At 36.8% G+C, this 16,441-nt stretch overlaps 1 protein-coding gene across 1 annotated transcript; it reads right to left on the reverse strand.

Annotated features, from left to right (window-relative positions):
* Positions 1–4,074: 4,074 nt before the first annotated feature.
* BET1 (Bet1 golgi vesicular membrane trafficking protein) lies at positions 4,075–15,307 on the reverse strand. The gene is made up of 4 exons (XM_036864557.1): positions 15,147–15,307; positions 10,695–10,819; positions 7,518–7,574; positions 4,075–5,268 (listed from the first exon to the last, which is right to left on the reverse strand). The coding sequence occupies exons 1-4, from the start codon at positions 15,163–15,165 to the stop codon at positions 5,113–5,115; spliced, it is 357 nt and encodes a 118-aa protein (XP_036720452.1). The 5' UTR covers positions 15,166–15,307; the 3' UTR covers positions 4,075–5,112.
* Positions 15,308–16,441: the final 1,134 nt, after the last annotated feature.

Here is a 16,441-nt window from a genome sequence, read left to right on the forward strand (position 1 = left end):
ATGGACCTTTGAAAAAGCACAGTAGGAACAATTTTTATACAATTATGTATATAAAATTGATCCTTGTTGAAGTTGCAAAGTTGACCTAATTAGTAAAAAGAAACCATTAAACATTAGTTTTTCTTTTTAAGCATCGTAAACACTTTGTAGAATACTAACATTTACAGTGGATAATGTGGTTATATTTTGCATTATCCTTTACTATTAAAGTTACAGATGATTAATTAAGCTTTTGTGAATTTTCAAGTCTCACAGCTAATATATGGATGATTTTTTTGGTCAAAAACATTTTATGTGTATTTCAATCTTTCTGTTCATTTTGAAGATTAGGAAAGATTATTTTAAGACCTGGACTTGGCCCTTTGCAGAGCTCTTCAGTTCATATGGTAGTCCTTTAAAGCCTCATGAAAAACTCTTTTCAAAGGGCGAGCAGGCGAGACCTGAACGCCTCAGCTAAGATAACATTTGTCTATAAAGAGAAAAGCTTTATAAAATATCCAGAACAATTCCTGCACTCTGTTTGAACATTTAACTGGAGGGAAAAGCATAGAGAACAACAATAATCAGCTATCTTTTAAAATATATAATTTGTATACAGTATTTGAACTACCAGAAAATGGGAGATCAATAAATAAATATAGCATGAGTTTACCCATAAATATTGAGAAAATAAGTTGACATATGACATTGAAAAAAATATTATTCTGGTTAATTTATCAATTTAAGTTCATGTTGCCTGAGTTTTTTCCTATTAAAATTTAAGTGTGAGATTCTCATTTAGGAAGCAAATAACTTCTACATTTAAAAAAAATATTTATCATCAATGTAACCAGTGGTGTACTAGAGCCAGCTTGTACCACCTTATTAGATCCAGTTGTCCGTCTGTTTTCATAACTCTGTGCTCAGTGCTGTTACATTTGGTAGCTTGAAATCAAGTGTGGTGGAAATATTTATACCACAAAAATTAAAAATTACTACGAATCAATCCCCCCACCCCCAAGAGAGCTGGTTTACCACTATATATCATTAAATATAAATATATAATGAAAAAAATGTGAAATTTGCTTGGAGTCAAAATCTAACATTCCAGTAGGGAAATTTTTTTTTTTTCAGTGAAGGTTATAAAAGATTAATGTGATTCTTATCAAAATCCACTATGCTTTATTAAAATATTATCAAAGTATGTTGAAGTTCATCAGAAAGAATAAATTGAATAGATATGTGCTGGCTATTAATATGCTATGAATCTACAATAATTAAAATAGTGTGGTATTGGTGCAAGGATAAAGAAAGTGAACGGAACAAAATACATATACAAGAAAATGACCCTATCATATACCATAACAACATATAAGGAGAGAAAAAAGGTGTTAATATTTACTGTGGGAATAACTGGTTGGCACTTTGTAAATTAAAAATAAAATCATTTGTGCCCCTCACCTCATACCATTTATCAATATTTCAAAATAGAAGAAAGTTAAAAATTTAACTATAGAAAAAGTAAAAAAGGAAATGGAGTATTTATAACTTTTTACCAAGTAGGAAACTAAGCTCTCTCCCTCCAAACTTCTGCTTCCAGAAAGTTGAAAAATCTGTTGTTCTCACTCCAATAACTCAAGCCAGATACACTCAAAAGTCATAGGTTTAAAAAAAAAATACCATCAGATTGCCAAGGATACAAAGAAACATGAACTAAATTCCAGAAAATGATGACTCTTCCCAGAAAAGACAAACAGCTGCTTTTATCCTTGGCAGGATTGTGAGAGCGGGAGAAAGCAGCCAAAATTCTGTGTGGCTGGTGTGATTAAAATCCCCAAGTGCCCATCCACAGACCCACAAAAGCAACAGCCACCATTGAGTGCCAGGAACCCATTTGAAGTTCTTTACAAGGAATATCATTTTTTTTTATCATAATAACCCTATGAGTGTATTACTGCTACCTATATACAATTTTTATTCCTGTTTTACAAATAAAGTAACTGAGGTGGAGAGGTCATCAGCCCAAAGTTATGATGTGAATGGTGGAGCCAGGATTTATGCTCAGGCAGTGTGACTGCACAGCTTTCAGTCTTAGCTACGATGCTATTCCGCTTCCCAGTAAATATTGAGTCAAAGTTTATTCATCAATATGGCCTGATAAACATATTTGCTAACTGAATGAACCCAAATTATCAAGCACTTTTCCCACTTTTTCTACAAGGAAGCAAATTCAATACACATCATTAGAAATTTAAGAGCACTGAAAAATTAGGAAAACTAGTTTGGTAGACACAGAAGCTTTTTATGGGTGCAGGTGCTAGGGTTTTATGCTCCAGAATTCTGATGCTTCAGACGTTGCCCATTTGTTTTAGATTTGATTCTCTGGTCAAGAATTAATTTACATGCTAATTTAAATTCTATCAGTATTATGTATAATTCTCCCTTTCTTCATTGTGGAAACCTATGCCTGGTATCTGTAAGGGATGGAGCAGGTAAGTTAAACTTTCTATTATTTGCAAATGTGTCAGCACACTTCCAGAGACCAACTCCTAGTGAAATGAAGTGACCAGATATTTTACAGAAAAAAATTTGGACACTTGAGATTTTTCTAAAGCTGCTTAACCATTTAAAATATAGTATTTATAGTGTGTTACTCACCACCCAAACACCTGCAAATCTTACACTGTTTGAATAAAAATGATAATGTGAATATTTTGTTTGTTCAATTACTACAATCAACCTCCCCAACACCAATAGCAATAAAGTCCTTTTCAGATTTAGCAATGAGTTTGTAAAGGATTATGAAGAATTAGAACTTGTCTATATTTGATGTTTTCCCAAAATTTTATTTCTCGAAGTACTTTTTCCTAGGGGTCCCTAAGCAGAAGGAAGAAAGAGGTGCTGGCAGAAGGATCCCTGATAGGGCAGAGACAGACCTTTCCAGAGTTCCCTGCCTGCCAGGAATCTCAGCAAAGGCAGTAATGGGGAGGGGTGATACAAAATGCTGGTTAGGGACCTATTTTAGGCAGTTCTTAAAAAAGAATTGTAAACTATGAAATGCTGGATAATGCAGTGATGAGAATCACTTTTACATCACTCCAAACCCCTTTTCCTGAAATCCTCCCCTCCTTGATAAGAGCCAACATAGAAAGTGTTTTAATACTTTACAAAGTACTTTCTTATAATAGCCAAACCTTAATCTTGAAATCCATCCTTCTCTTGCCATCATTGCTTTTCCTAAGGCTTTGATCTCACCTATTTCCATTGTTGATTCTCTTCTGTTTCCATCTTCCGGTCATTTTTTTTTTTAGACTTCTGTTCTTCCCTTTTTTGCAATTTTAATTATTGACAATGATTTTTGAGTTTTCTCTGAGCTCTGATGTTGCATAGTTGGCAGAGTACACAGTTAAATAATTCTTGAAAAACAATCTCTAATTGTCTGATAGAAATTTCCACTTGGAGGTCACATCCTCATCTCAAACTTACTGTCTTGCCCTTAAATTTACTCCCTTTTCTGACATGTCTGTTCATGATATGGAGAACTAACATTTATTGAGTCATTATCATGTGTCAAGCACTTTCCAATATATTATCTTCCTCTCACAATAATCGTATGAAATAGATGATTAAATGAAGAAACAGGCCCCAAAACACTAAGTGAAGGAATGGAGATTTGAACCCAGGTCATCTAACCCAAACCAGTGTCCCTCACCTCACGCCTCACGCCTGTGTCTTACATGCTGTCACTTAACCACTCTCAGCTCTAGTGTTTTAACCTGTCAGGTGGAGGCCCAAATGACAACAAGCGGAGCCAGAAAAGATAGGCCTAAATTGATAGGTAAGTATGCATAAGCAAAAAAAGATTGCAAACTCAGCAAAATCAAAGATAATAGATTTTTAAATAAAAATTTAAAGAATTAAAGAGAATTTTGAAACCAGTCACGATTTATCTCATTTGTGTGCAGCAAGTTCTGAAATAATACAAATATGTTAAGCTTTTCTGAGTTTGTTCTGAGTTTTCAGAACCACTTCTCAGTCTATGGAGAAAAAAAAGAGAGAGAGAGACTTGAACAAAGAAGCAACAAAGTCAATTAATATATTTCATTAAAAATTTTATTTTTGGAGCCCATAAATGGGCAAATTCCAAAATAGTAGCAATATGGAGTATTTCACATTTTAATATCTCTTTCTATTCAGCAGTCCACTTTTGTATTTTGTTTTCTATAGACAAATACACTGGATTAAAGCAACAGTGCCCTTAACCCCAAGGTCAATGCCTGAGTATTTCCAATATTTATTTTGAGCACATAATAAAGCAGAGGCAATTACTTTTCTTGAACATTTTATTTCCATTCAGAGCTTAGCAATTACTTTAGCTTCACATTATTCTGTCATAAATGATAACCAAATGGCCTAAGTAGCTAAAATCATAAAACTATTATAAGCCAAGTCAATGGTATATATATAAAGTTAATATAAAATGACAACTATATGGGTACACATTTGTTTTGAACCTTACTAGAAATATGCCAAAATAACAAGTTTTATTAAAGAATGAGGTCCTTGGGCAGAGGCGGAAGAAGAGTCATATCATCAAAAATTATTAGGAAAACTGTAGGTAAAAAGAAATCAGCCTACAGTTTTAACCAAATAAAGGAGGAAAGGAGAGTACATCATCAGGGGCGATGACAGTTCAGGAAAATACATTTACCATCCATCACAAACCTTCTCACCACCTCGAGAGCGCAGCACAAGGCTCTCCAGGCACTGTTATTTTCTCACTAAGTTTCTTTATGTGGAACATACACCTCCGTTTATGGTAACAACAGGATATTATACTGCTATTTAACCTGACAGAAAAAAACAGGAAAAAAACTTACTAGGGCCAGACTGACCTCGGACCATCTCAATACCCCTGAAAATAGGGGCAAAAAAATGAATCATTAAGAAACAGTATTCAAAGAGCACTGTACTATCTAATGTGATTTATAAAACAAGTAAAATTCAGTAATCTTTGACGGAAAAAGCCATAGTATTATTTGAAATTTAGGAATGTTTTGATGCTGATTTTTTACCGAAGTGGTACTCCAAGCCGTTAAGTTGGAACAAATTCCAAACTCACAGTTACTTGCATCACCTCAGTTTAATAATCCAATAAATGACAAAAAAGACAAACAATGAAAACAGCATCATATAGCACAGCAGCTTTGTTTGGCTCCCTCTGGATAAAATCTTCAGTTTTCCCATGGTTTTACCTAGAAATCCAGTTGTAGAATCAAACTCTGAATCCTATGAGGAGAAAAGGAAAACAAAATGTAATAGTTGGATTCTAATATTCTACACATGCATATTTAAGTAATTTAATATATTGTTATTAGAATACATTTTTAATGACATTTTCTGTGTTTAATCAATTCAGGACCCTGTTTATTAGATAATCAGCCTGATTACTCCATGCAAAATAATTTTCTCAATAAATAAAAAGCTCTTTCATTATCCAATAAACATTCTTTCAGCTCCGGAGTAATTCAAAACCCCAAAGTATTTAGGTCTTATTCCAATGATGTGGATTAAAAAATATTAACAATAAAGTAAGTAGTTTATCTACTATCACACAGGTTTTTTCCCACTTTTTGTTGGGGCATTTGCTCTCCAAGGTCAAATGGTGGGTTGCTTCCCAGTACAGAATTCATCCAAAATTTAATATGGTTAGCAGTTAAATGTACCTTTACTTTTAAGATCCTTTTATTTAGGTAGCTGACTTAGAAGGTCAGCAGAGTCTATTAAAATTTAAGAGAATATCATGTAGAGGTGGTAAAATGTGGTAGAGACTACAGATATGGATGGGGAAACACGACCACATTGAAACATAGGTGGAGAGGGTGTGGAGAAAAGGGAACCCTCTTGCACTGTTGGTGGGAATGTAAATTGGTACAGCCACTATGGAGAACAGCATGGAGGTTCCTTAAAAAACTAAAAGTTGAACTACCATATGACCCAGCAATCCCACTACTGGGCATATGCCCTGAGAAAACCATAATTCAAAAAGAGTCATGTACCACAATGTTCATTGCAGCACTATTTACAATAGCCAGGACATGGAAGCAACCTAAGTGTCCATCGACAGATGAATGGATAAAGAAGATGTGGCACATGTATACAATGGAATATTACTCAGCCATAAAAAGAAACGAAACTGAGTTATTTGTAGTGAGATGGATGGACCTAGAGTCTGTCATACAGAGTGAAGTAAGTCAGAAAGAGAAAAACAAATACCGTATGCTAACACATATATATGGAATCTAAAAAAAAAATGGTTCTAAGGAACCTAGGGGCAGGACAGGAATAAAGACGTAGACATAGAGAATGGACTTGAGGACACGGGGAGGGGGAAGGGTAAGCTGGGATGAAGTGAGAGAGTAGCATTGACATATATACACTACCAAATGTAAAATAGATAGCTAGTGGGAAGCAGCCGCATAGCACGGGGAGATCAGCTCAGTGCTTTGTGACCACCTAGAAGGGTGGGATAGGGAGGGTGGGAGGGAGACGCAAGAGGGAGGGGATATGGGGATATATGTATACGTATAGCTGATTTACTTTGTTATACAGCAAAAACTAACACACCACTGTAAAGCAATTATACTCCAATAAAGATGTTAAAAAAAAAAAAAAGCTAGAAAAGAAGTCCTTAAGATGAGAGAACTAGGTATGGATTAGAAACACTGCACTTTCATAGAAATCTCAGTATCCTGAGATGTACGGCCCTGGCACAATGACAGCCTTTGCACAATTCAGGCTCTATGCAGCTCAAGCACTTTACATCTATAGTCTTCACTGGGGTTATGCATCAGAATCACCTGGGATCCTTTTTTCAAAATACATATACCTAGGCCCCTCCCCCTAAAATTCTGAATCAGTATATTTAGAGTGAGGACCAGACATAAATATTTTCAAAGTTCCGCGAGTGATTCTAACGTACAACTTTCACAAGGAGATTGCTTTCAGTGCAATATTCATTTTTGAATAGTACAATTTTAAAAGCATTTGAAGAAACTAGGGAAGGTCCGGAGGAGTTTGACATACAAAATAAACATCGGAGAATGAAAAGAGCCTCTAACAAGAACAGGTATATATTACTGAGTTTGTTTAGACTAGAGATAAAAGGCTTGGGGATGTTACTATGTTCAAATCTTATTGACTTGTTCACAGTGATCCTTAGAAGATCAAGCAAAAGAAATAGGTTTACCTTAAGTAAAGACATTTGGTTGGTTGGATATAAAGTGCTTTTGATTACTTGGCAGTCTATATCCAGAGATCTTTAAGAAGACTCAAAATAGTCATTTGTCCTGAGTTTTTAACAGTGTTTCTAAGCACAGGATTAAAGATAAATTGGCTTCCACCTCCTCCTCCTACTTATATGTGTTAGGCAAGATGAAAAATGTGAAACTATGGCAAAAACGAATCTTAGAGGTATTCCAAACCAAATTTGAGAATATCAGATCAAGTTTCTTAAAGTTAAAATCATATTCACTTACCATTTCAGCTAATAATTTATTTTGATGTTTAACTTCATGGCCTATTTCAATGGACAGCTATAAAGTAGAAAGCGTAAACATTATTCCTTACATAAATGTTTTTAAGTGTTATAAAGTAAAAACAATATTGACATAATAAGCATAAACATTTTCTCAAATAAACCTGTATTCTAAAAATATAAAATACACTCTCTTCTTTTGTTACTTTTCTCACTGAAATTAATGAAAAATAAATTTAAAATTTCTATTCCTTCCCAACTATGGACATTGTCTCCCTGTTCTTTATTTTGATTTCATCTTAATATTCAATTCCATCTTTTAATTTTGGTACATATGTCTCTCTGGTTCTCTTATCCTTGCATTCTTTTTTCACTCTTTATACTGTTCACACAATAGCATTTGTTTGTATATTTCTTCATTTACATTTTAAAAATGTATACAAGTTCCCATATTATCAACTCAAATCCAGATATAAGCAATATTTTCCTAATGAATGTAGCATTACTTTGAATAAACATCTAAATTAATTATTTCTTTAGATTCTAAAGGTGTTTTTCTTTAAAATATGATGATAAATTGGAAAAAAAACTCACAAGTTAGTGTTACCCACATCCTGAAGCTATGCACAAAAGAGGCTGAGTCTAAATGAAATACCATAAGTAAGTACAGCTGCTATTCAAACCAAAACCTATCTAATACTTTATACAACAAATTCATCAAAGGCTTCATTTCTAAGATATCTGAATAAACACACTACTACTAAATCTTGGAAACTACTAAAAATCTTGGCAAACCACTGCAAATATTGTTCTCAACTTATATTGTGTGGAAAGCATCTGGGGTAATAGTGATGCAAAACCATGCTAGAATTCTATAGATCAGAATGTGAGCTTTTCCCCCAAATTTAACAATTCAGAGATAATAAACCAACTATGAAACTAGATAGCCCAAATCACCTAACTACTTTCTACAACTGTCATTCATGCCAGTGGAGGAAATTTCCAGGAGAAAAAAGCTTTCTTCTAACAAGAAGCCTAAATTATCAATGTTGGAATTAAAAAAAATAATAATTTAATTCTTAATTTCCTCTGAATGTTGTATTTTTAAAATTATTAACATTATACAATATTGCTTAGTTCATAGATCAACTCCTTTTGATTTAATATGACCTTGAAAACAATACTCATTTCAGAATTTAACAGTCTCCAGGCTGAATATAAGTCTGTTTTCCAAAGACTAATGAAATAGCAATTAAGTTTTGGCAGCATAAGCTTCCAATGAATGCTCTATAATTGTACTGCATGTTTATTTTAATGCAGAATCAATCACATACACTGTTAAAACTATCTTTTGGTAATCCTTTATTTAATACATATTAACTCAATACCACTATAAGGAATTATGGTAAGTGCTATGTAGAATATAAAACTAAGTACAATAGAAAACCCTATTTCTGGTAAATTTCTTTTACATACAAATAATTCCAATGCAGATCATTACGCAATAAGTGCTACAGAAATGGTACAAATGGTCTTATGTTCATAAGGAAAAGGTTACTTTTATGTGGTGATCAGGTATGGCCTGGAGGAGAGAAGATGCAATGAGGTGGAGCCTTTCAGAAGGGCAAGTCTTCAGCCAATGTCAGGAGGGAGAGGCAGTCTAAGGCAAAGGGATAGCATGCCCAAAGATACAGGAGTGGGAGAGTGACAGCATGCGTAGGACACAAGGAGTACTTGAATTTGTCTGGCAGAAAGCATGTATACATTCTGGAGGTGCAGGAGGTAAGGTCTGAAAAGCTGTGGACAATATCTGCAGAACCTATTTGATCGAACTACAGAGTGTGAACTTCATTTCTTACATCATGGGAGGCCACTGAAGACTTCTGGGAGCGAGGATGCAAGTTAAAAAATACTCTAAAAAGATGACTGGGGCTTCCCTGGTGGCGCAGTGGTTGAGAATCTGCCTGCCAATGCAGGGGACACGGGTTCGAGCCCTGGTCTGGGAGGATCCCACATGCCGCGGAGCAACTGGGCCCGTGAGCCACAACTACTGAGCCTGAGCGTCTGGAGCCTGTGCTCCGCAACAAGAGAGGCCGCGACAGTGAGAGGCCCGCGCACCGCGATGAAGAGTGGCCCCCACTCGCCGCAACTGGAGAAAGCCCTCGCACAGAAACGAAGACCCAACACAGCCAAAAATAAAAATAATAAATAAATAATAAATTTAAAAAAAAAAAAAGATGACTGGTGACAGGGTGTAGCTCAGACCAAAACATGGGAAAAATGAGGAACAGATAGGTTAAAAGGCTTTCCCAACAGTTCACCTAAGAAAACCGGGGGATAGTATTAGAAATAGAAAGGTGGAAATAGGAACAGTAGAAAAAAAGCACAGGACTTGGTGACTGACGTGAGGTACAAAGGCAGAAACATGAAAGACAGATTTGTAGCTTTTGAGACTAGAAGAAGAAAAGACAGAAGATAAGCTGCTTGGGGGTGGAAGGTGTATTGCTCTGAGACATTACTACAGACAACATGCAATATTTTAGATTTAACTACAAAAGAAAAATTCTGAAGTTAAAAACAAAACAAAACAAATATACCATATGTTTTGATTGGCCACATTTTCTAAACTTGTACTTAAATCATGTCTAAATTTTGAGTCATGTTGCTAAAACTTAATTGCTATTTCATTAGCCTTTGGAAAGTAGAATTGTAAAAGCCTGGAGACTGTTATATTTTGAAATGAGTATTGTTTTCAAGGTCATATTAAATCAAAAGTAGTTGATCTATGAACTAAGCAATTTTGTAAAATGTGAATAATTTAGAAAATACAACATTTAGAGGAAATTAAGAATTAAATGATTTTTTTTTAATTCCAATATTGATAATTTAGGCTTCTTGTTAGAAGAAAGCTTTTTTCTCCTGGAAATTTCTTTCCCTGGCGTGAATGACAGTTGTAGAAAGTAGTTAGGTGATTTGGGCTATCCAGTTTCATAGGTGCTTTATTATCTCTGAACTGTTAACTTTGGGGAAAAAAAGCTCATATCACTAAACTACACTCTTTGGGTAACTGAATTCCTTAGTATGATGCCAATAAAAGTATATATTTTATAAGTATAAAATATACATGTATATATAAATACACAAATTAAAAAGTATATAATATGTGCTCTATACTTACAGATTTTATAGCAGTTACTTTGTTTCTCAGACTTTCCGTGAGTCTCTCATTTTCTTCTTCACAGGCACTATACCCGCTATTAGGGTAGCCATAGTTCCCATAGTTGCCAGGAGGTACTCCTTCACCTGCAAGGATCAGAGTCACAAGCAGAGTTGCAGCAAAAACAAGCCACTTTTGAAACCTTGACAAGAAAGAACCGAAAAAGACCCCTGGAGGGCGTTGCAGACCACGTATGTCTATTATTCACACTCCAAATGAACTTTAAAAATTAATAACCAAATAGAGATCAGAACAATTCTAATACCCTCTCTTAAGCAAAGAATACTGAATTCAGTTCAAAACACATTTGTTGATTGCATACTGATTGCCCACAAGACACTGAAATAGGCACTGATATATAAGGATATTCTGGACACATTTCCTGCTCCCTAGAACTACACAGTTAAAAAAAAAATCTAAAAATATCATAATATCAACTACCTATGGAAGAAGCTTGGCTGTGAGGAGAAAGGCAGAAAGAGGATAATACAGCAGGATGGAGTTCATGGCAGAGGGAGGGTCCTTTACTAGCATCTCTTTCTTTTAAATAGAAAAGAGCTGGAATAACTTTTGGAGAATATTAGCTGAGATTTAAGAGAGGGACTCATTCATTCTTCAACAAATACTTGAGAAACTCCATGTATCAGATTCATTGTTCTATCTAGGTGCCACTTTTTGGAGCTCATCTTCTATGGAATAGCATTGGGATACAGGACTATAGTCCCAGCCACTGCCTAATATAATACTTGATATTCATCAGGCAATCAAACAGGTAGAGTAAGCCTTGAACAGTGAATACATATACTAACATGTTGGAGGATTGAGAGAGGAAAGCACAGTTGACGGTGTTATCTAACCGCATTTTTTTTTTTTTAACTATTGACAATTTTCTCAGTAAAAAAGAGAAAAGCCTGTCTTTGAAGAATGGTGATCATCTGGGGGAATAAACAGTAAAGAGAAAAATGGAGGAAAGTGACTAGGGTTACACAGGATTACTACAGGGATAAAGCAATCCTGGCTGAGGCAATATATTGTAGTGTGATTTTTCTGCAGAAGAACTCATCAGCCTAAGTTAGCCCATGAAAAGCTGGATGGTTGGACTGATCAAGAGTTGGAGGTTCACAGTGTTGGGGCTGCTGAAGAACAGAGCCCCAAGACGATGGGATTCCTTGCAAAAAGACTGGGTGAATATATGGATTATGGGGATTAGACTGGACAAGGACTGAAGTAGTGTTGACAGAAGCCTGAGAATATGGAGGAAAGAGATGATACAGAAACTAAAGGTCTCCATAAACTCAAAGAGTGGATGGAGTGGCAGTGACAGTAACATGTGGAAGGGCAGGAAGTAGCAGGCAGCACTGGTTGTTGAAGGAAGGTCAAAGTGTGAATAGAAAGCCCTTTCAAGGCACAGCACAAATCTCACTTTCTCTAAAGAGCAAAACTCTCTCCTTTGAATTCTTACAGCTCTGACTATACGTAACACTAATATCACACTCTAGACTGCACTCCGAGGGCAGAAAGTAAATTTGTTCTGCTCGTGCCTATATATCCCCCACAAACATACACACACAGTAAGGCACACCCAGTAAATACTTGTAAATGAATTAATTAATGAACAGAATCTGAATTCACTGTTATTCAACTTTGAATGTGCCTGCCTTTGTCAGCAGTGGGGTCACAGGCTTCTTTGAGGACAGAGGCAGTGTCTCATCCTTCTTCTATATCCCCTGTACCTAATAAGTACTTTACATGCAGCAGACACACAATCTCCACCCCCACAAAAACCACAACAAAATGCTAAACGAGTATGTTCCTGAGGAGAAGGAGCTGCTTTCCCCAAATTTTCCCTCAACTGCTGACACACTATCCACAAAGCTCTCTAAGTGTGCCATTATAAAAGTTAAGGACTCAGGTGACTAGACATAATATTTTCCTCCACTCAATGATTAAAATAATCATTTAAACAATGCATTCTCACCCTATTCATCAATGATACTCTGTACAAACTCTACTTTAATAAGGACCAAAATCCTTACAGAAAAGAAAAATGTCTTCGTATTTTATGTGACTAAGGTCCTAGATATATAACGTTTGCCCAATAAGTCATTACTGACTGGTTGAATTTAACCACTTGACAACCAAGGAATTCATTTCTAAATTAATGACTATTTGTCTCACTTCCTTTATTGTTATTTTTGCCTATCTTAATTTTATTTTTAGAGTTCTTCAACACTGTCCCATTTATTAAAAGTGAAATTCTCAGAAGTATTTCAAGGCACATTTCTTCTATTAAAGAGTTAATCTTCCCTCACACCATCATTGACTACCAATATTAATAAATAAATAAAATAAAATAAAATGTTAGGAGTTGTTATTCTTTTGTGTGACTTACTGCTATAAAAAGTTGTAGGAAAGCTAATGGGTGCCAAAGATGATCCTCTGACTGTCCATTAGACAAGTGCTACTTTTGGATAGTTTCTATCAATAACTGAACCAAATCACTGAGAGAGACATGTGAAGTGTGGAAGCTTCTCCACATGAATATCTACTGATTCACGATCCCAGGTTTAAAGTTCCAGGTCAATACACACTGATATTTAAAAAAAAAAAAAAAAAAAAAAAAAAAGCTCTTGTCACATCATACCAATGTAAATTACAGCAATTGATACATCACCTTTCCTCCTCTCAACTACAGGGGAGCTTAAAAACAAAAAACAAACAAAAAACCACTCTATTCTATCTAATTTAATTAGTCTGGGCTGGGGTCCTGGCATCAAAGTCCTAAAAGCTCTCCAGGTGATTCTAATGTACAGTCAGGGCTCAGAACCATCATTTGTCTAGTCCCTTTCCTGCAATTTATCATGGCACACTGCTGCACAAAAACATTCAAAGGGGCCAAAAGACCTACCGATGAGATCCAAATTCCTTGGCCTAGCACTCAAAGGTCTACACAGTGTGGTTGGTTCTGGTTCTATGTCTCCTACTTCAACCAAATTGGCTTAATCATAATCCTTTAAAACACATCATTCATAATTCTAGATTCCAGCCCTACAACTATTTCTGGGGGGAAAGGGTCATTCTTTCAGCTGGAAATTACCTCTCTTACACTTCATTATTTAAGCTTTAGTTGAAGTTCCTATGTCTCCACAAAGTACCAAGTGCTCTATCTGTGAAATCCCTGAGACATTCACTACCTGTAGAACTTATTTGGTATTTGGTTGTACAGCTACCGTCTTGTACTATAATTTATCTTTGTACCTATTTCTACTCCTCAACTAGATTGGAAGCTTTGGGGAACACCAGCAGAGCTACCAACGACTGTATACCTAGAGCTTACTCAAGTACACAATAAATGTTTGCTGTCATTAGTAATGATAAAAAACATTTAGGCATATAAAACTAACCTTGTTCAAAATGAGTTATATTTTTTTCTGCAATTTATTTGGCCAACTTTCCTTCTATGATGCAAGTATTCACAAAAACTACATTTTTCAAAAGCTGTTTCTCATACTACAATTTACTAATGAATGTACATGCCTAGAGTTACTGGCAACTTTCACTAACTTTAAATACCTGACACTTGGAAACTTTTTTTTTTCTTTCTCCATCTTATAAGAACTGAAAGAGGTAACATTATCTTTTTTCAATATTTCATATATTTTCTCAGGTATATTGCACACTGATTTAGCAGGGTTTTTTTTTCCCCCCCCAATTATCTCTTAATAGTTTCAGAACCAGAAAATGCTGTTTTAATGGCTCTGTGTTATAACAGCCCATTATAAGTCCTTGTGCCTAATTTGTTCCTGCTGCTTGGTGAACCTGCTTCCTAAGCTAAAAGGTCAAGAACGAATGCTAAGTCACCAAGCATTACCACATTCTACCGTCTTACCAGTGGAACAAGGCTCAGATAAGAACTGTTCTGGGTAAAATGGCCTTTAACGGCAATGATACGTACGTTTACCTTTGTAACTCACTGTAACCAGGCTAATATGTTTATTAGTGTGCTTTGCATGCAACACTCACTCTTCAAACTTCGCTTCTGAAGAAAACTAACATCAGGTCCAATTAAGAGAAACCGAAGACAGCAATTTCCATAATCACGCTCAGACCGTCAGTAACACTAAAAGACTTATCACTGAGTTGGCACCTGTACATACCTCACCTCCACTCCTCCACTACTCTCTCTAAACCTACCATCCATACCTGGGACTGAACTAAACTTAAGGAACGCCCCAGGATCTCGGACAAATGGTGTGTTTCCACTTGGCACCGCCCCCAAAGACCCCTCCATACACCCTGCTCTCTGGTTCAGATTCCAGTGACATGAAACAGATCCGACTTCCTTCCGCGTCCCCGCTCCCAGCACGGCCAGCTCTAGGGCCCCCGAACTCAGACTCTCAGTCCTCTTCTTACCCAGGCCTGCACGCCTCATCCTGCCAGAGGAGCGGGGGAAAAGGCGGGCGGAGGGGTGGGTAGGAAGAGGCCAGGGGCCACCCGGACCGCGTCCTCAGTACCAGGGCCCGGCGAAACACCAACTTCTTCCCCTAAAGCGCCACGACATCAGGGTAGTCTAAACGTGGCGCTGGCTGATGGCGTCACCCAAGACGCTTCTCGGCGCCCTGCGAGGCGGCTTGAATGGCATTCTGGGAAATGTAGTTCGCCGCTGAGGCCGGGAGTGTGGTAGGGGCGTGGGGTGAACCAGGCTGGAGGAGCGGGCGGGGCTCCCGGAAGAGGGGCGCGCGCTGCCCCGGTTCCGACTGCGGGCCTGGGACTCTGGATCTCAGCTTGTGGCCTGGCTCTTTCTCTCAGCTGTCGGCCCCCGAGTTTAACGCTATACAATCTTTCCCTCCCAGACCATGAGAGAATGGTTGACTTCTTTCCAGATTCCGCCTCTCACTTCCTCTCACCTCGAGTTAGTTCAGGTAAAGTCAAAGAAAACTTTATCCAAGTTTCTGATGTCACACATAAGTAATCTGAGACCCATAGACGGGAAGGAAGAGGGTAACCCATTGGTGCCGGGTCACCAGTGGTGTAGAGAATACCAGGCCCCTTGCATTAGGGTTGCTGCTCGGATTAAAACAGTCGATAAAAGTAACAGGGCCTCCTCGGAGGCACTGAAGACTTCGTTCCCTGTTTCCGAGTTTGTTGCATTTCTAGAAAGAACCACGGCCATTAGTTGTTAAGGGCTCGAAGGACCCCTAAACTTCCTCCCACTTAGACCTTTTTAACTTACACAAAGGTTACTGAAATACTGTTTACACAGGGTAATGTGCCAATTTAAGAGGGGTGCTGGCGGGGGTGGAGTGGTACTGGAATCCGGATTAGTCCTAGAATTTCATTTTATCTCACAGGATTATCGTGAGGATTAAATGAGATAACGTGTTTTTTTAAAAAAAGTCTGATACACAGTAGATGCTCAAAAACCACTGGATGCCTGCTGTTTTGTCGTCGCTGCTGTATGACAGTGGGATAATCTCCATACTATAGATTTCTGACAATGCAATGTCTGATCATTTAGTGTTCCCTCATAGTGTCTCAATATGAACATTGACTATAGTAGTGGCAGAGTAAGTCTCTGCTCTAAGGTCGTTTTTGTAAAATACACACACACAAAAAAACAATTTTTAATAAAAGTTATTAACCTGGGAAATAAGCTTAATCCAATAGCGTTTTGAGAGGAAAACAGTATTCATAAAAATAAACAACCA

Source organism: Balaenoptera musculus, chromosome 9, assembly GCF_009873245.2.
Source record: "Balaenoptera musculus isolate JJ_BM4_2016_0621 chromosome 9, mBalMus1.pri.v3, whole genome shotgun sequence".
NCBI lineage: Eukaryota > Metazoa > Chordata > Mammalia > Artiodactyla > Balaenopteridae > Balaenoptera > Balaenoptera musculus.